The sequence below is a fragment of the Polypterus senegalus genome, chromosome 15 (assembly GCF_016835505.1).
Source record: "Polypterus senegalus isolate Bchr_013 chromosome 15, ASM1683550v1, whole genome shotgun sequence".
NCBI lineage: Eukaryota > Metazoa > Chordata > Cladistia > Polypteriformes > Polypteridae > Polypterus > Polypterus senegalus.
In genome coordinates this window covers 65,794,376-65,814,697 of record NC_053168.1, presented here as the reverse complement: position 1 = coordinate 65,814,697, position 20,322 = coordinate 65,794,376, and the positions used below count along the sequence as shown (strand labels likewise).

Here is a 20,322-nt window from a genome sequence, read left to right as displayed (position 1 = left end):
AGATGTGCTATGGTAGAGCATGTCAGTCAAAGCAGTAACCTCCGCAACAGAAATGGACCTTACTCTTCCAGATGCCTCCTGTATCTCATTTCAAGGAAGGAGGGTCTACCTGGTTCAGGAGGTCATCAAAGTGATCCTTCCTTTCATATCTCTCAAATCAAGATGAACATTTCCCTTTGCTAACTCAGAACGGTGTAGGCACTATTCCATTTACCCTTACTGAGTTATTGAATAGTTGTCAGAACCTCTGAGGCTAATTTCATACCTAGGTACTCTCATTGGCTGTTGTGCTATTAAATCCAATTACATTCCTGCTAAGAATATATGGAAGGTCTCCTTCTTTAACTTGACTGCTCCCTTTTCCATAAGTGTAAAATTAATTGGTCTTATATCTGCTGCCCCGATAGGTATCAGCAGACTTTCATCCACAGCTCCTTATTGCCATCTCCAAAAACTAAGATGTTCAACAGAATTCATTCACACTCCATGTTTTTGAAAAGGGTTTCTGGGGATAAGAGTTTAATCTGACTCCTTACTTTAGTCTTGTATACGTCATCCTTTGTATTAGTCAGTTCTGTCAGGTCACTTACCCCCATTATGCTCTGTATTTGCATGGCCATGGTCTCATTAAACTTTAATGTAGCATCTCTGGGCCGGCTTGAGTAACCAGGTAATTGCTAGTGTAAAATTTTAGTCTGACATGGGTGCAACTGTTGGGGTGCCACACCAGCTGATCCCTTTTTAATGGATAGTTTGAGAGCAAAAGTCAAAGAATAGTAATAAATTAACATGTGCTGTCTTGGCCACACGTCTTATTTTACAAAACTCAGCTTGGTTTCAAGAGCTTTTTCTTTCAGCTCAGATGACTCAGGCAATAGCCACTCCTATGCTTGCCTTGCAGCAGTATTTGTCATCTTACCAGAAGCATCCTGGCGATCCCGATGCACGCATGTGTGACACCATTGAACAACACCCCCAGGCCTTGGTTGTGGTATACATGTTCTGGGCCATGTTCCCTTAATTGTAGTTTGACTTATTATGTGGATCACTACATATCAGATCCATACCTTTAGATCAGTTGGTCATTAGTAATGCTATGATAAACACAAGAGCTCCTGAGAAAGTATCCCTGCCAGCCAAGGCATACTGGTCTGCACTGTTGTAAGGTCATAATTGTGGAGTGGAGAGTTGAACTTAATAACCTTGTGACTAAAAATGCATTTGCCATTATATCACATTTCAAGCTGTAACATAACCAAAAGTTTAAAAATGAAGCCCGGAACACGGAAACATGCATGCCACCATTTGTGTAAGACAAGTCACAGAGTTGGTTTCAAGATCTTCAGCACTAATCCAAAGCAATGGTATGCAAAGTTTCTGGCACCCTTGCTTAAATGTATATTACTGTGAATAGTTAAGTGAGCAGAAGATGAACTGAAAAAGTTAATAATGACACTTTTCTTTAATATTTTAAGCAAGATTATACAGGTTAAAAATACCAAAAAAATTAAAAGGGCCTGAAGCAAATGTTTGGGCACCCGACATGGTCAGTACTTAGTTCTTGGAAAGTATCACAGCTTGTAAATGCTTTTTATAGCCAGCTAAGGGTCTTTCAGTTCTTACTCGGGGTATTTTCACCTATTCTTCCTTGCAAAAGGCTTCTAATTCTACAAGATTCTTGGGCTGTCTTGCATGAACTGCTCTTTTAAATTCTATCCACAGATTTTCAATGATGTTTAGGGTGGGGGACTGTAAAGGCCATGGCAAAACTGTTCTTTGCGCCTCTTGAGGTATTCGATTGTAGCTTTTGAGGTGTGTTTCGTATCATTATCTTGTTGTGGGACCCATCCTCTTTTTTTTACAGATGGTGTGATGTTTGCTTCCAGAATTTGCTGGTATTTATTTGAATCCATTCTTCCTTCTACCAATGACATGTTCCCTGTGCCATTTGGGGGCAACACAAACCCACCCCCTGCTTAATAATTAGAGGAGTGTTAATTTGTTGGAATTTGGCAACCTTTTTTCTCCAAACTTATTGTGGCCATAAAGTTCTATTTTTACTTCATCATTTCATATCACTCATTTGCAACATGCATCAGGCTTGTTTATATGTTCATTTATAAACTTCAGGGTCCTCATGCATAAATGGTGCGTACACACAGAAATGTTGCGTAAGAACTTTTCCATGTTCAAATCGTGATGTATAAAACCTACACTTGGCGTAAAGCCACACACTTTTCCACGGTACCTCATACCTTGTCGTATGTAAGTTCTCCGCTCGGTTTTGCAGACTGGTGGCACCCAGCGTCAAAGCAGTGCTACTGTTACTGTGCAGTTTATCTTTATTTCTTAGAGCCACATTCCTGCTGCGGCTTTATAAATAAACTGAAACTAACTGCATATTGTTTATTAGTGTAATGCATCTGATTGTAATTAACTTGTAACAATATAATGGTCCAGGGAATAGCTATAGTATTCCAAATACCATAACTGCTTTAGCGTTGTTACTCTCACTGCACCCATTTTTTTCTTCTTTCAGCTGCTTCCGTTAACGGTTGCCATAGCGGATCGTGTTTTTCCATATTACTCTCACTGCACCACTCAGAGTATTTATATCACTGTATCTGAGTGGGGAATCACAGCAGCAGCTGATCGGAAAGAGAAATATCGATATACAGCATCAAGCCCACCCTGCCTCAGCCACGGCAAAACGTTTCAAAGCCTTTCCTGTATAGACCTCGCGGTTCAGAAACAGTCAATCAGTTCATCAAGTGCTCCTTGTAGAACTGTTCTACTTATAAGTACAATTACCCCACTGTAAACTTGCACTACAGTTATAATATTGCACAACCTGCAACACTTTATAAAGCGCACATTTACATATGATGACGATATCATTTTTAAGATGAAATGCAGCAAAATATGTTGATTATATTATATAGATAAAACTTTAACTTCATTTAAATAATCTGTATTATTAATAATTAAACATGTGAGGACACGGTTCTGCAGCGCTAGCTAGTTCACGGATTGATCCTACCTTCTGCTGTATTCTTTCTGGGGCTGACGCGACACTGGAAGGATAGATGGATAGAATAATTAAACTTGTACTACAACGATATTTCAGTATTCCTTAAAAGTTTTCAAGAATTGTCGTTGTAAGCTTACAGATGGCTTAACATCTATTACAGAGCTGATTGTGTGGCGACTGGGTATGTGGAGAAAGAAAAGTAAGGACATGAATTGGAGATTAGTACGTTTGAAAGAGACAGTACTGCTACAATAATTTCATCGAAGGTTGCGCACAATCACGCACTGTATTCCCCTGTTTAATAACATGCTTTAACTCCTATCGTCATGAAAAAGATATCACATATACATCTCAGTATTTTAATTATTCAGAGAGCTGTAATATCATGAATGTTTTGGATTTTGTGTCCTGTCGGAGAAAGAGAAAGCGGAAGCATGTAGTGATTCACACATATAGAGCAAAAGATCAAATAAAAAAAAAGCATTTAACATGCTACTTTAATTATGATGTGATTTGAGAAAGTTGTCAATTAACTGATGTTCTACTTTAATGACAAAATAAACTATGTAATTAAAGTGGAAATTTCGAGATTGAAGTTGACATTTCGTGCTTTTTTCCTACTGTGTTTTTTTTTATCTGTACCCTAATAATCTTCATATGACACTCAGACGGTGGGCTACAACTCGCCTTTTCACGGCGACTTTGATATGTGATAACTTATTTTTTATTTTGGGCACTGTGCGACTATGTCAGGCGATCAGCTTCCTTTTGTTGTTTATACCACTGTTTAAACCAACAAATAGTACGTTTTTCCTTGCCTCCACTTGGTATTCTCTAAAATTCTTCCATTTTTCCTCTTGCTTTTTCCATTGTCTTTTCACAGAAGGCTAAGCTTAAGGGCGATTTATATTGATTTGCATATTCATAGAGGCGCAATTCTGGGAGGAGTTGGGGGTGGGACAGAAGGTGCGTGCACGAGCATTACTTTTCACGCTGACCGGGATTTATGGAGAGGAAGAACGTGGAAGTGGAGTGTGCACAGATTCCTGCATCTAGATTTTTCTGTGCGTAAGCACATTTCGGCTTTTGTGCTTACGTCATGTTATAGTGCGAATTCTACGCACGCCGTTATGCATGAGGCCCCAGGTAGTGGATTTTGTGCCTTGGAAAGAGGAAAGGTCTTCTTCTGCTGAGCTCTACCATGAAGGTCATATTTATTCATAGTTCATATATTGTTGCTGTCAAATAACTTAGACTATTAAATTTTAAAACTACTGTAAAGCCAATCGTTAATCTGAAATTCAGAGTAAAAAATGTAGAAGGATTCCAAGCCCTAGAAATCAAATCTAAAGCAAGTACACATAATTTGCTTTTGCAGTTATCCATAATCTTGGACAACTTTATTGTTCACTACGTTGACCTTTATACTGGTACCCTGATGATCTAATGTGTTGCGAATTCTGATTGTCATGCCATACCAATAGGAGTTGTTGTTAACAACTACTAAGAATCTCAAAATGGCTTAGCGGTCACAGTACAAATACAGTATATTCTTCTTCTTCGTTCGGCTGCTCCCGTTAGGTGTTGCCACAGCGAAACATCTTTTTTTTATATCTTTCTATCCTCTGCATCTTGTTCTGTTACACCCATCACCTGCATGTCCTCTCTCAGCACATCCATAAACCTTCTCTTAGGCCTTCCTCTGTTTCTCTTCCCTTGCAGCTCTATCCTTAGCATCCTTCTCCCAATATACTCAGCATCTCTCCTCTGCACATGTCCAAACCAACCCAATCTCGCCTCTCTGACTTTGTCTCCCAACCGTCCAACTTGAGCTGACCCTCTAATGTATTCATTTCTAATCCTATCCATCCTCGTCATGTCCAGTGCAAATCTTAGCATCTTTAACTCTGCCACTTCCAGCTCTTTCTCCTGCTTTCTGGTCATTGTCACCATCTCCAACCCATATAACATAGCTGGTCTCACTACTGTCCTGTAGACCTTCACTCTTGCTGATACCCGTCTGTCACAGATTACTCCTGGCACTCTTCTCCACCCATTCCACCCTCTCTTTTCACCTCTCTTCCACAATCCCCATTACTCTGTACTGTTGATCCCAAGTATTTAAACTCATCCACCTTCACCAACTCTACTCCCTGCATCCTCACCATTTCACTGACCTCCCTCTCATTTACACACATGTATTCTGTCTTGTTCCTACTGACCTTCATTCCTCTCCACTCTGGAGCATATCTCCACCTCTCCAGGGTCTCCTCAACCTGCTCCCTACTATCGCTACAGATCACAATGTCATCAGCAAACATCATCGCCTGTCAACGAGTCCATCACCATTGCAAATAAGAAAGGGGTTTAGAGCCGATCCCTGATGTAATCCCACTTCCACCTCGAATGCCTCCGTCACTCCTACTGCAGACCTCACCACTGTCACACTTCCCTCATACATATCCTATACAACTCTTACATACTTTCTTGCCACTCCTGACTTCCTCATACAATACCAGAACTCCTCTTGAGGCACCCTGCCATATGCTTTCTCCAGGTCGACAAAGACGCAATGCAACTCTTTGTGGCCTTCTCTATACTTCTCTGTCAACACCCTCAGAGCAAACATTGCATCTTTTGTGCTCTTTCTTGACATGAAACCATGCTGCTGCTCAGTAATCATCACCTCACTTCTTAACCTAGCTTTCACTACTCTTTCCCATAACTTCATGCTGTGGCTCATCAATTTTATCCCCATGTAGTTACTACAGTCCTGCACATTCCCCTTACGTCCTGCTTGCTAATTCGTTGCACTTCCTGATTCACTGTTTCTACATCATCCAACCTCTTCTCTCTCTCGTTCTCTTCATTCATCAGCCTCTCAAAGTACTCTTTCCATCTGCTCAACACACTCTCCTCGCTTGTGAGTATATTTCCATCTTAATGTACTGTCTGGGACTGGACATGCTTATCTTCAGATGGAGGATCTGTTCTCAAGTGCATTTGGTATGGCTGCCAGTAATTAATCATAAAATAGGAATTGTGTAGAATCAGAATAAAGGTAATTTTTAGAAATATTTTGAGCCTGGTATGAACAAGTGCCTATGCATTAGTATCCAGTCCTTGTTGGTTCCTGCCTTACGCACTTTGCTACAGGAGTAGGCTTTTGTTATGGACAACAGAGTAGTTCAAGAAATAAATTAAAGTGGGAACTCATGTAAGTGCATCTCATAAGAATGTTATCCAGTGGCCTTTGTGATGTTCTGGGAGATATTTTCAAAAAATAACATCAAAGTATTAACCACTTATTTGAATATTTAATGCTTTATGGCAGCAGATAAAATAAATAAATAAATAAAATTGCAATATGGTGGAAATGTTAAAGATGTGAGTTATATTTTCCATTTTATATACAATAAATGAATAAGAGTTACTGTATATTTCCAGAAATGATTTTCAGTACAGAGCTAACATTGACATTGTGTAATATTAATATGGGTCACATCTTCTAGTCTAGTCAATTCCTCCAGGCATTCACTTGATATATTTAGCAATTCTGTGCTATTTTGGCTTACTTGACCCATTAATTTATGTATGTTTTATTAGAATGAACTGGAAAAGTATTCACTTCCCAACAGTGTCATTAGACTCTCAAAGTGTGGAACTTTTATGCATTAGATCAGGAAATGTTATACTTTGGCTCATTGTGTGTTGTGGAAGCTGCTACAGTATGAGAGTGTAGCCTTAAAGAGCTGCTGCCCTGTGTTTGTAGAAGCAGCTTTGTATTTGTATTCTTTCATCAAATCAAACCAACTGAAAATGGTAATGAGTCTCTCTACTGTCATGCTTATAATTTTCCTGGACAGTAAGAACATCCAAGACATATACAGAGAATCCAGTTTGAGCACTGGAGGCTTGGGTACTGTTTTTTGTAGATTTGTGGGTGTCTTTTGACTTCGTTTTGACTTAAGTTCAAAATGTTACAAAATTGGATTGAGAACGATCACCTCTAGATGAAAGTTCATGATTGTCATTATAATATCAGTCCCAAACAAATTGGTGAATAGCAGTGTTTTTCAGGATATTCTCATTTACACAAACGCTTTAATGCTAATTTTAGTAACTACACATACAGCTTTGTCAGACAGTCGCTTTGTTGTGTTTGTGATATTTACTGTTGTGAGATTTATGCTTACATCAGTATACTGTATTGAGGAAACATTAGGTGGATATTAACATTTATCATATGTGCTTTCATTATATTTGTTATGTTTTAGTAGTTATACTAATGAACATTATTTTGGCTTTAAAATCTCAGGAATTGTCGTGGCGAAAAATTGTCACCAAGAGGCTTTTTTACCTGAAAATGAAGGCTATTAGGACTCAGGATAGGAAAACAGAGTTTAAAGCTTTATTGCAATAAAACAATAACACGGACTTAACCCAATTTGGCAAAATGAGATTGACCCCTGAGCAGTTCAGAACTCAAAACTTATATAGTCATTTCTTATCACTCCGACCTCACTCAATTAGCTCATTTGCTGTTTTTCTCTGACTCCCTTCTGCACCTGTCTGGCCAATATCTCAAGTTTTCATGGTAACCATTATTATCTCCTGACTTCCCCTGCAGCTGGCCTCTGGTATTTTTACTGTCTATTGTCCATCTTCAGTTTCTGTTTTGCTTATTTTTTATTGACCAAGGCCGGTACAGATATCCCTCTCTTCCATTTATTGGCTTCCTCTCGGCCTTCTAAGCTGGTATATTTGGTGTCCAAAGCTAAGCTTTAATTAAAAAGAAATATGGCATATGCCTTTATTTAATCATTTGCTTGGCATGCTTGACTTGCCTTAATTTCTGCACTAAAGTTAATTCTAATATATTTTTCTATATTTATTTATGCTAGTGCTTGAATATACTAATTTTATTTTTCATGGATTACATCATCTTGACCTCATATGTAGCAATACCCTTTGCTGTCTCTGCTGATTCACTATTCCAGCTGGCTTCTAACATGCCTACCAAGGCCATTTTTCACTGATATCGTTCTTTAGCTTCCTAACTTTTTGAACACAGGTGCTCACACCTCCCTTTCTCCTGTCCTCGACAGTTTCTGTGCGTTGTTGTCTTTCTATTTTGATATTAGATTTTGCTTCAAGCTTAAAAAAAATGCAATATGACTGATTTTTTATTTAAATATTTGCTTGACTGTTAATTACTATTGCTATTTATGCTAATATATAATTTTTTCTCTTCCATAGAATCAATATAATTTCAGCATTTGGCAATCTAAGTATGCCATTTTATTGACCTGCTAACTACATGTCTCAGTGAGACTGCCCTTCCTTTAATGCATTCGAGAACATATCATCAGAGTGGTCTGCCTCATGCTTTAAAGCATTACAGTATGAGTCGATGTCTGGCTAATGTATATGTTGTATAACACTAAACAAATACATTTTATTTTAGAATGAGCATATGGAGCATATCAAGCGATGTTCCGATTGATCGTCTGCCAATCTAAATGGGATGACTTTCACTACAAATGTCATCGGTAAATTGTTTGATTACAAAAACCTGTTTTTTCTGCATCTACTTTTCTAAGCTTTTTCAGTTTATCTGTAGTGTTCTTTTATGTGAGGTATTGTGGTAGTTGAGCTAGCGTACGTCTTTTTCTGCTGCAAAGTTCCTGCAAACAGAGGGCAGTGAGGCAGATTTTATCAGAGAAAGATAACACCAGAATATTAGCCTTTACATTAAAGAAAATAAAGTAATAAACTGATTAAAAGCAATCGAAGGAGCTGCCCTGTGCAGTTACACAAACTCCAAGAAAAGCTACAATAATAAATTAAGACCATTGTATTTTTTCCTTTAATTAAAATGAACACAGCTTGTCTGTGTTTGGACAGTGTGTGAGCTTTTGTTAAGTATAGCAGATCATTTATAACTTAGAGAAAGATAAAGAAGAATTTAAAATTGCTGCTTAGTAAACAACAGGCTTGGTAGCTTAATGGTAAAATGTGTCTTTTTTACTTGTAAACTTGTTAAGCATATTAGCCTTGTATATTCTTGATAAATATCACATATGTACAGTATATTTGATACATTTTTAGTTGTTTAAAGATTTGTACTCTTTATTGTTTGTTTGTACGTGTCATACAGTATAAGTTGGGCGGCACGGTGGCGCAGTGGGTAGCGCTGCTGCCTCACAGTATGGAGACCTAGGTTCGCTTCCCGGGTCCTCTCTGCGTGGAGTTTGCATGTTCTCCCTGTGTCTGTGTGGGTTTCCTCCCATTGGTCCAAAAACATTAGGTCAGGTGCATTGGTGATTCTAAATTGTCTTTAGTGTGTGTGTGTGCGCCCTGCGGTGGGCTGGCGCCCTGCCCAGGGTTTGTTTTCTGCCTTGTGCCCTGTGCTGGCTGGGATTGACTCCAGCAGACCCCCGTGACCCTGTAGTTAGGATATAGCAGGTTGGATAATGGATGGATACAGCATAAGTTTTGGTAAGAAACAAATACTACATACCATTAAAATGGTAATCCATATTTGTAATTACACCTCAAGTATTAGGAATGTCTAGCAGGTATACTGAAGAAAAAAAACTGTATACATATAGAAAATTTATATTTTAAAGGCAAAAAAGGTATAGTGCAATTAATGATTATAAATGATTAAACAATTAAATTATTAAAACCTGCACGTATATTTACAGTACATTTAAGCAATGTTTAACTGCTAATAGCAATTCATTGAATCAGTGTGTGAGAATATATATCTTTTGTTAGACAAATGGTGAAAACTACTTTTTGAAATTAAGCTTTGTTTCAGATAAGTACATTACAAAAGAAATTAAAAAAATATGACAACTTATTATGAGAAGCAGTTTATTTTCTTTAATGCCATGTGTATTATGGGTAAATATTTTCTTTACATATTTTACTAGTTAATAGTATGTATTTCAAAGGAATTTTATTTATTTTAGTATTTTATGTTTATTGAACAATTAGCCTACAGAATTTAATTTTGTTAATAAAACAACAGGTGAACAGGTAACAACTGTGGTCTACAGTTTAATTATAAAAATACCAAAGTTGCCTCGAAAGCTTGCATATTGTAGTCTGTTCAGTTAGGCAATAACAGGTGTCGTTTTGCTTGACTTCTCATTACATCCATAATGGCTAACAAGGTACAACACCCTACCACTACAAAGTTAACACATTAATACACAGCATAACACTTCTCTGCATCTGGAGCTAAGTGTAAAAATATTTTAAAGAGGTAAAAAAAAAAAAAGAAATCTGAATCGGTATCGGAGTTGGACAATCCGGTAACATTAATCGATTGGTATCGACCCTAAAAACCCTGGTCAGAGCATCCCAAAGCAGATCATTTTGTTACTTGTATAGAAAAGCCACAGATACAGCTAACACAGTTAGAATATGGATGGATATTTGAAAGGGCAACTGTATCCATGTCTGTTACCTTCAGATAAATGCAAAACATCCATTTCTTTTCTGGGGCTATGTGTAGTGCTGCATTAAAAACCAATTGGTTTTGCTATCATTTGTAACACATTCATTCAAATGTGTAATGCAAGTTAAAGCAATTACAACTCACAGCTGATTGTTCATATATTTACATTACTAGCCTCTTAAAGCAAACACAAATCATGTATTTGTATTTTGGAATGAATTTAGAGTAAAATAAATGTTGCAATAGAGAAAGCCTTTTCCCCTGTAGAAGTCATATTTTAACGTCATTACATTAAAAAAAGCAGGACTTTTACAATAATAGATACAATACCTGCACTCCTACACTGCAATTCAATCATTTTATTTATTTTAGAGCCAAATCCAGCCTGTGGTCCACCAATTGAGCAGTGGAATAGCAGAGTTCCAAGGGGTCTTATTCACTAATGAAGGTAGTAGAAACCATTATGCCGAACAAAGTGTTAGTCCAGCTGTGGCAATACAAGGAAGCCAAAATATAAAAGAAATTATGTGTATGTTATTTAATACCTACATGTAAGTAATTCATGAACAAAGAAAAAGAACAAAATTAATTAAGTAAACTGTAAAACATCACAAAAGCAGTCTTTGTGGGCTTATTATAGTGGGTGTCAATTTACTTTGGTAAATCACTTTACCAATGGTCATTGAATTTCATGACACAGGTACTGGCCTTTTTTTAGATTCTACCATATTCTTGCCGACACTAATTAAAAATATGAAAGGATCCATAAGTGAAGGTACAGCTATAGTTGTAGGAGACACTAATAATTTGGGCCATACATGCACTTAAACCATAAAAACCTGGTAACAATAGATCTATGAGTTTTCTTGGAATATTCTACCAAAGGAAGATGTCCTTTCCATTTGAGTTAAAACAATCAATTTTTCAATTCCACATAAAATGATATTTTGTTTATATGCCATTTACCCTATGAGTTGAAGAGAGGACTCTTGACCAATGAAGGAGGAGAGGTGGACCTTCAGTTCAAAAACTAGGGTCTATGTGTCTTGTGTTTCCTTTTCATGATGCATGCTGATTTTTACAGAAATATTTCAGAGTTTTAGCAACAAATGTTTGTGTTTTGCCTGTTGTAAGTAAACTGCAATGAAGCGTATATAACATGAGATTTATTTTTTCCATGGACATTTTTCATAATGTTTATGAACGATGCCAGTGGTCACAATTGGCCTGTATTAATTATATCATACACTTTTTTATCTTCATTCTCCATGAAAACTCAAGATTAAAATTTTTTCTCAGCCATCTCTACAAAACACATGGGGCAAGTAATGTATAAAATAATATCATTTTTGGGTGGAGTATTCCTTAAAGACATGTGAATTTCTTCTTTTCATCTTGTTATTATGTGAGTTATTTTTTTTTTCATTGGACCTTTAATCCCTAATCTCTGTTTTTCTAGTTGTCCGATGCACAATCATGACAATGTTATCATTTGGAAGCTTGGTTGCTATGATGCCACATGTCACTAGGGAACATGGTTTACAAAGCCCACATTCCTTAAATTTTGCTCAAGAGTTGTTTTTTTTTTTTGATGGGGAATTCCTTCATACAAAGAAAGTTCCAATGCCTCCTAACAGCTCAACCTTAAACAAGATGGACGCCATAATACACCAGTGGTAGCTCACATTGTCATAGAGACTAACTAAAAAAAACTGCAATGACTGTCACGTTACAAGGTGTTGATTCCTTGAATACTGACATCCAGGACTGTATGTTGCCTTCCATTTGGCAGGAGATTTTCTACCCACATTATATTATGCCAAGGCCTCACTGTCTCTTTACAAAGAGATACAAGTTTCCACAGTCTTTGCTGAGTCACTTGCTATTAGTATCCTGGGAGAACATTTCATATATCACAGTCTCTAATTTGAGGTTGTCCTTATTAATAGACTTGAGTAATCAATTTTACTTCTATATGGAGGTGCCCTTCCTGTTGCTCCAGCATGACAATATGTGTTGTCACTCCAAATGTTTCCATTTTTCTTCAAAGGTTTGCTGCTTTGGACAGTTGGCTTTTCAGTTGTTATCCATGGTCTGTAAGACATCCATGTTAAAGGTGTGTATTAGGCTGACATCAGACATGGTGGTACAGTAAAAGTAATGCAGAAATATTTGAAAGGTAATTGTGATACTTTGTACCAAAATTAATAATTAATATAAGGTTAAAAGTAGTGTTTCAGATGCTCAGCCATATTTTATTAACTGTAAATCTTTTTCTGGCTGTTTTAAGCAAACACTTTTTTGTGATACTTGTTGTTTTTCAATCATTAATAACATCTGATTTAACTTGACATGGAGTATGATTTCTTTTATATTTCCCACTAGCTAATTCTGCCCTCATAACATCAAGTCATATGTTTCTCCAATGTACCTGTAGCTACTGTGCTGTCAGAGAGAAGAGGGGGAAAACATGTTAGGGAAGACAATTCACTGTTACTGTACTATTATACAATGTTTTTGGACTGCACTGCTTCTTTAGCGCTTCTGCCTACCAGTAAGGAGGTCTAGGTTTGTGTCCCGGGTTCTCCCTGTGTCCGTGTGGGTTTCCTCCTGATGCTCCAGTTTACTCCCACAGTACACACACATGTAGGTTAGGTGGACTGGCAAAGTTGTCTTGGCCCTGGGGTGTGTGTGTGTGTTTGTTCTGTGATGGACTGGTACTCTGTCTGGGGTTTGTTGCTGCCTTGCACCATGTGCTGGCTGGGATAGGCTCCAGCACTGCCCACAAACCTGTTCAGGACTAAGCGGGTTACAAAATGACTGACTGACCGAAACTCTGAAAAAATAAGAAGTTCTGGAACTATATGATACCAACACTTGTTTTTTGTGCAGGTAGGTTTTAGAAGGTAGGTTAGAAACAGAGAATTTGGGTCTGTTCAATTTATTACTGCTACTTGAACCCTCATTGGGAAAAGAAAATGGAAAAGAAGCGATAACAATAGAGGACCATGCCAGGATTTTTTGTACATTCTTTAAAAATATGTAGCAACACAGGCAGACGTAAATGAGAATTTCATTTTCATTTATTTGAAATAGTTTTATGGCAATGTGTTATTTCTCACATATGACATCATTCAATGGTAATGTACTTGTTATATTTTATTTTTATATTTGCCTCTCTACTTTAAGGCATGCTAATGTGGTACAAGTTCACTGCCTTCATCTATAGAAAGTTAACATGATTTTTTTCTTTAAATCACACAGTGCATAAGCTGCAAAGGAATAAAAGAAAAGGACCTCTCTTGCATCAGTATTTACCAGGGCCAGCTCTGGCGCAAGCAATGCCACTTCTTGAAGAAAACTCGCTGGCCAGGGACCTTCCACTGACCATACCTGTTATAGTTATAGGTATGTGTGTGACTGCCTGTCTTCATTTTTCTTCCTGAATCTGTGCTAGGAATTGGAAGGTTTTTGTTGACTATAATGGAAGCAGGATAAAGAACTGAGATTTATTTGGTTATTATTAATTAGCAAGTTCAATTTTATGGTTTTAAATTTAGTAGTTTTGTTTGTTGTCTTGTGCTCATGTGTAAAAAGAATAAAAAGTCGTTTGTTGCTATGGAATTTATAAAAGTCATTTCAATTAAATTTATTTTTCTGTTGGATCTTTCTCATTACAGAACTTTAGACCATAGTGAACGTAGCATAATACATTTAAAAAAAAATCCCCAACAGCATTCACTATTTAGTTTAATATTTTTTGTGTGTATAGTATACTGCTGTACATACAGTATTTACCATTATAGAAGACATATCTGTATGTCACTCTCAACGAGGACAAAACGTGTCTTTATCCAAAAAATTGTTTTACTGAATATCAGAACTAATAGTTAAGCTTAAAAGATAGGGTCATGCAAAGCAAAAAAGAATACAAAGATTAAAAGTCCTGCTGCCTTTCTGGGCCTCATCAATCAATCAATCAATCAACATTTATTTATATTGCACATATTCATACAAAAAATGTAGCTCAAAGTGCTTTACAAAATGAATAGAAAAATAGAAGACACAATAAAAAATAAACATAGGTCAACATTAATTAACATAGAATAAGAGTAAGGTCCGATGGCCAGGGTGGACAGAAAAACAAAAAACTCCAAAGCTGGAGAAAAAAATAAAATCTGTAGGGTTCCAGACCACGAGACCGCCCAGTCCCCTCTGGGCAATCTACCTAACATAAGTCAAACAGTCCTCTTTGTATTTAGGGTTTTCATGGAAGGACTTGATGATGATGGTCACGTAGACTTCTGGCTTTCAGTCCATCAATGTTGGAGCATCATGATGCTTTGAGTAGGTGGTGGTGGCAGGCCCCACCACAAAGAAACCGGAAAAAGAAACAGAAGAGAGAGTAGGGGTCAGTACGGATTTTGGAGCCACTGTGAATAGTTATTATGAAGAATTGAACATACAGAGTATCAGTATTAAGTTAAAGTGAAGTTATAAAAGGCCATGTTAAAGTAATGTGTTTTCAGCAGTGTTTTAAAGTGCTCTACTGTATTTGCCTGGCGAATTCCTATTGGCAGGCTATTCCAGATTTTAGGTGCATAACAGCAGAAGGCCGCCTCACCACTTCTTTTAAGTTTAGCTTTTGGAATTATAAGGAGACACTCATTTGAAGATCTAAGGTTACGATTTGGAATATAACGTGTCAGGCATTCCGATATATAAGATGGGCGAGATTATTTAAGGCTTTATAAACCATAAGCAGTATTTTAAAGTCAATCCTGAATGACACAGGCAACCAGTGTAGTGACATCAAAACTGGAGAAATGTGTTCGGATTTTCTTTTCCTAGTTAGGATTCTAGCAGCTGCATTCTGCACTCGTTGCAAATGATTTATGTCTTTTTTGGGTAGTCCTGAGAGGAGTGCGTTACAGTAATCTAGTCTACTGAAAACAAAAGCGTGAATTAATTTCTCAGCATCTTTCAATGATATAAGAGGTCTAACTTTGCTATGTTTCTTAAGTGAAAAATGCTGTCCTAGTGGTCTGATGAATATGCGATTTAAAATTCAGATTACAGTCAACAGTTACCCCTAAATTTTTTACTTCCGTCTTAACTTTTAATCCTAATGCATCAAGTTTATTTCTGATAACCTCATTGAATCCATTATTGCCAATTACTAAAATTTCAGTTTTCTCTTTATTTAGTTTGAGAAAATTACTATTCATCCATTCAGAAATACCAGTAAGACATTGTGTTAGTGTATCGAAAGAGTCGGGTCATCAGGTGCTATTGATAAGTACAGCTGTGTGTCATCAGCATAGCTGTGGTAGCTCACGTTGTAACCTGAGATAATCTGACCTAACGGAAGCATGTAGATTGAGAAGAGCAGCGGACCCAGGATAGAGCCTTGTGGAACACCATATAGATATCATGTGTCTTTGAGATTTGATTACCACAACTCACAAAGAATTTTCTCCTGCCAGGTAGGATTCAAACCAATTTAAGACACTGCCAGAGAGGCCCACCCATTGACTAAGGCGATTTCTAAGAATATTGTGATCAATGGTGTCAAATGCAGCACTCAGATCTAAGAGGATGAGAACAGATAAATGGCCTCTGTCTGCATTTACCCGCAAGTCATTTACTACTTTAACAAGTGCAGTTTCTGTGCTGTGATTTGTTCTAAAACCTGACTGAAATTTATCAAGAATAGCATGTTTATTGAGGTGGTCATTTAACTGCATAATGACTGCCTTCTCTAGAATTTTACTTAAGAAGGGCAGGTTAGACGTGGGTCTAAAATTTTCAAAGGCAGAGGGGTCAAGATTATTTTCTTGAGCAGGGGTTTAACTACAGCAGTCTTAAGACAGTCTGGAAAGACCCCGTATCTAATGACAATTACTATGTCCAGAATATTGTCAATTAGCACGCCTGATATTTCTTTGAAAAACCTGGTTGGTATTGGGTCAAGGACGCAGGTGGAGGGTTTCAGTTGAGAGATTATACTATGTAATTCAGGTAAATCTATCCTGGTGAAAGCATTTAATTTGTTTATAATGGAGTACCGGGCTTTGGAGGTTCTGCAGTGTTGGGGAGATATACTATGTTATCTCTAATATCATTAATTTTTTGATTGAAAAATACAGCAATGTTCTCACAGGTTTCACTGGAAGTATTCTGGGGGCATTCCTTTGTGTTACCTGGGTTTAACAGACGATCAATTGTAGAAAATAAGACTCTGGGATTACTAGCATTGTTATTTATAATATTAGAGAAATAGCAGAGCCTCTCAAGACGGACTGTGTTATTGTATTCTGTTATTTTAACCTTCAATATCTCATAATGGATAGTTAGTTTAGTTTTCCTCCATTTACGCTCAGCTCTACGACATGTTCTTTTAAATCAGACACTCTTTGGGTCTTCCATGGAATAACAATACTAGAAGATTTTTTAACTGTCTTTTCAGGTGCAACTATGTCAACAGCAGTTCTTACTTTAGAATTAAAGTTTTCCACTTTACTATTTACATTATCCTCGCTATTATAGTTGGCATTATAAACGGACTGATTGCTTAGAATAGTTGTAAGCTTTAAAGCTGCTGATGAGTCAAAGAAGTGTTTTTTAACAAAATGCTTCTCATGAGTGTTTTCTATCTTTATTTCTATATTAAATAGTAGAAGGAAATGGTCTGATAGACCAATATCAATGACCTGCTTTATATCAACTTTAAGTCCTTTAGTAATCACTAAGTCTAACGTATGACCTGCTTTATGTGTAGGCTGATTAACGAGCTGCCTCAAATAAAAAGAGTCCAGGAGGTTCATGAATTCTTTTACTTTTTGGTCACACTGATTGTCGATATGAAAGTTAAGGTCGCCGACTATTAAGAGTGCGTCATAGTTTGTAACTAAAATTGACATTAAGTCAGAGAATTCCTCAAGGAAAGACGCGTTATATTTAGGAGGTCTATACACGGATAATACGAGAACGTGAGAATCTCCATGAATAACAACTGCGAGATACTCAAAGGACTTAAATCAAAGAGGGTTTAGTCTTAGTCTGTTCAATGTGATAAATGGGTCACTCACCCAGTCTTCACAAATAGTGTGTCACCGTGACCAGATAACTCTCACTACTCCTTTCTTTGTGTAATCTGCCTCCCTGCTGGCTTGAACCCTTGATCAACTCCCCTGCCATCTCTAAGCTCCAAGTGTTTCACTTCCACCAGGGGTGCCCTGGCCAGGGTTCAAATTCTTTTTGTTCATGGGTGATACTTTGATTTGTGTAAATGTTACTTTTGTTTCTTATTTGCTTCATGCCTTATGTTTGTATTATGCGCCTTGTGTTTTGTGGGTGGTTCTCCAAGAGGCAGGGCCAAATACCAATCACCGCAAGGGATGGCCCTCATCCTTATAAAGGTGGAGTAACCCACAGTTTCTTGTGGTTCATTCAAATGTGTTCAGTAGTGGTGGTGATTTAGTTGTGTTTTGTGTATTATTGGATTTCAACTGTTCTTTGGATTTGGGATTTGTACTTACTCACCTTGGATTGCCATTGCCTTTTCAGGCAGTTCCTTTTTGCCCTTTTGTACTCTATTGAGCTTCTTGTTGTTACAGAGCATTTTTGGAAAGAATAAACCTATTTATATACAAAGATTCTGTGTTTGCCCTTTATCAGTAGCTGATTTTGACAGTTGTCCCCCTCTATAGCAGTTTTGGAAGTTGTTTAGGAATTTGTGCTTTAGTAGCTCTCAGGTTCATTATATCTAGGGCTCTGGCTATGAAACAGCTTTATGCTCCACTTCAGAGCTGTTTTCAGGGCAGTGCCTCAGTCGATTTCTGAGAGAGCCCTGTCTGTCCTTTTAGCAGGACCCTTTGTATTCCTCACTGGTACCATTTGTTGCCAACTTACAGATTGAAGAAATTGCTTTAACAGTCTTGGTGCATGTGTTGACAAATGACGACATCTAGGGTGGAAGACTGAAACCATTTTCTACGCATCAAGAAAAGTCATCTACAGTGGATTTATGATATTACTCACTAGTTGGCAGCAAAGACTGTAAAATAAACTGAGGTTTGCACATTTCAGGCAAACCATTCTGTTTACTGCAGGACATCAAATATGGCCTTTGCATTTTGCTTGCCAAGCAGGCTTACCGAACATTATTCTTGTTTTCTTAGTTGGCTAGAGAAATACAACATAGACTATAGACTGTAGTTAGTAGCAAAAGGAGAATAAACAGCCTCACCAGTGCGACTTAGTGTGACTTAGCAATCTATGAAATTGCCTGTTTTGAATGGCGTCATGCAGTTCAAAATCATCATATGCAGATTGTAGAGTGTTCATACATTTTCAGACATTTGTTAGTCTTGTACAATTAGAGTGATAAACAGGAATTTTCTCATCCTTCATAGATATACAGTGGTGTGAAAAACTATTTGCCCCCTTCCTGATTTCTTATTCTTTTGCATGTTTGTCACACAAAATGTTTCTGATCATCAAACACATTTAACCATTAGTCAAATATAACACAAGTAAACACAAAATGCAGTTTTTAAATGATGGTTTTTATTATTTAGGGAGAAAAAAAATCCAAACCTACATGACCCTGTGTGAAAAGGTAATTGCCCCCTTGTTAAAAAATAACCTAACTGTGGTGTATCACACCTGAGTTCAATTTCCGTAGCCACCCCCAGGCCTGATTACTGCCACACCTGTTTCAATCAAGAAATCACTTAAATAGGAGCTGCCTGACACAGAGAAATAGACTAAAAGCACCTCAAAAGCTAGACAGCATGCCAAGATCAAAACAAATTCAGGAACAAATGAGAACAGAAGTAACTGAGATCTATCAGTCTGGTAAAGGTTATAAAGCCATTTCTAAAGCTCTGGGACTTCAGCGAACCACAGTGAGAGCCATTATCCACAAATGGCAAAAACATGGAACAGTGGTGAACCTCCCCAGGAGTGGCCGGCCGACCAAAATTACCCCAAGAGCGCAGAGGCGACTCATCCGAGAGGTCACAAAAGACCCCAGGACAACGTCTAAAGAACTGCAGGCCTCACTTGCCTCAATTAAGGTCAGTGTTCACGACTCCACCATAAGAAAGAGACTGGGCAAAAACGGCCTGCATGGCAGATTTCCAAGACGCAAACCACTGTTAAGCAAAAAGAACATTAGGGCTCGTCTCAATTTTGCTAAGAAACATCTCAATGATTGCCAAGACTTTTGGAAAAATACCTTGTGGACTGATGAGACAAAAGTTGAACTTTTTGGAAGGCAAATGTCCCGTTACATCTGGCGTAAAAGGAACACAGCATTTCAGAAAAAGAACATCATACCAACAGTAAAATATGGTGGTGGTAGTGTGATGGTCTGGGGTTGTTTTGCTGCTTCAGGACCTGGAAGGCTTGCTGTGATAGATGGAACCATGAATTCTACTGTCTACCAAAAAATCCTGAAGGAGAATGTCCGGCCATCTGTTCGTCAACTCAAGCTAAAGCGATCTTGGTGCTGCAACAGGACAATGACCCAAAACACACCAGCAAATCCACCTCTGAATGGCTGATGAAAAACAAAATGAAGACTTTGGAGTGGCCTAGTCAAAGTCCTGACCTGAATCCAATTGAGATGCTATGGCATGACCTTAAAAAGGCAGTTCATGCTAGAAAACCATCAAATAAAGCTGAATTACAACAATTCTGCAAAGATGAGTGGGCCAAAATTCCTCCAGAGCGCTGTAAAAGACTCATTGCAAGTTATCGCAAACGCTTGATTGCAGTTATTGCTGCTAAGGGTGGCCCAACCAGTTATTAG

The 20,322-nt window shown here is 37.6% G+C and overlaps 1 protein-coding gene across 2 annotated transcripts in view; it reads left to right on the top strand.

Moving 5' to 3' along the window:
* The window catches only part of osgin2 (oxidative stress induced growth inhibitor family member 2), a 67,362-nt gene that overhangs the window by 11,105 nt on the left and 35,935 nt on the right, over window positions 1–20,322 (top strand). For both annotated transcript variants that reach the window (XM_039736265.1, XM_039736266.1), the window contains exon 2: window positions 13,767–13,910. In XM_039736265.1, coding sequence (XP_039592199.1) covers window positions 13,844–13,910 — 67 coding nt within the window. In that variant the 5' untranslated portion in view covers window positions 13,767–13,843. The remainder of the gene's footprint in view (window positions 1–13,766; window positions 13,911–20,322) is intronic.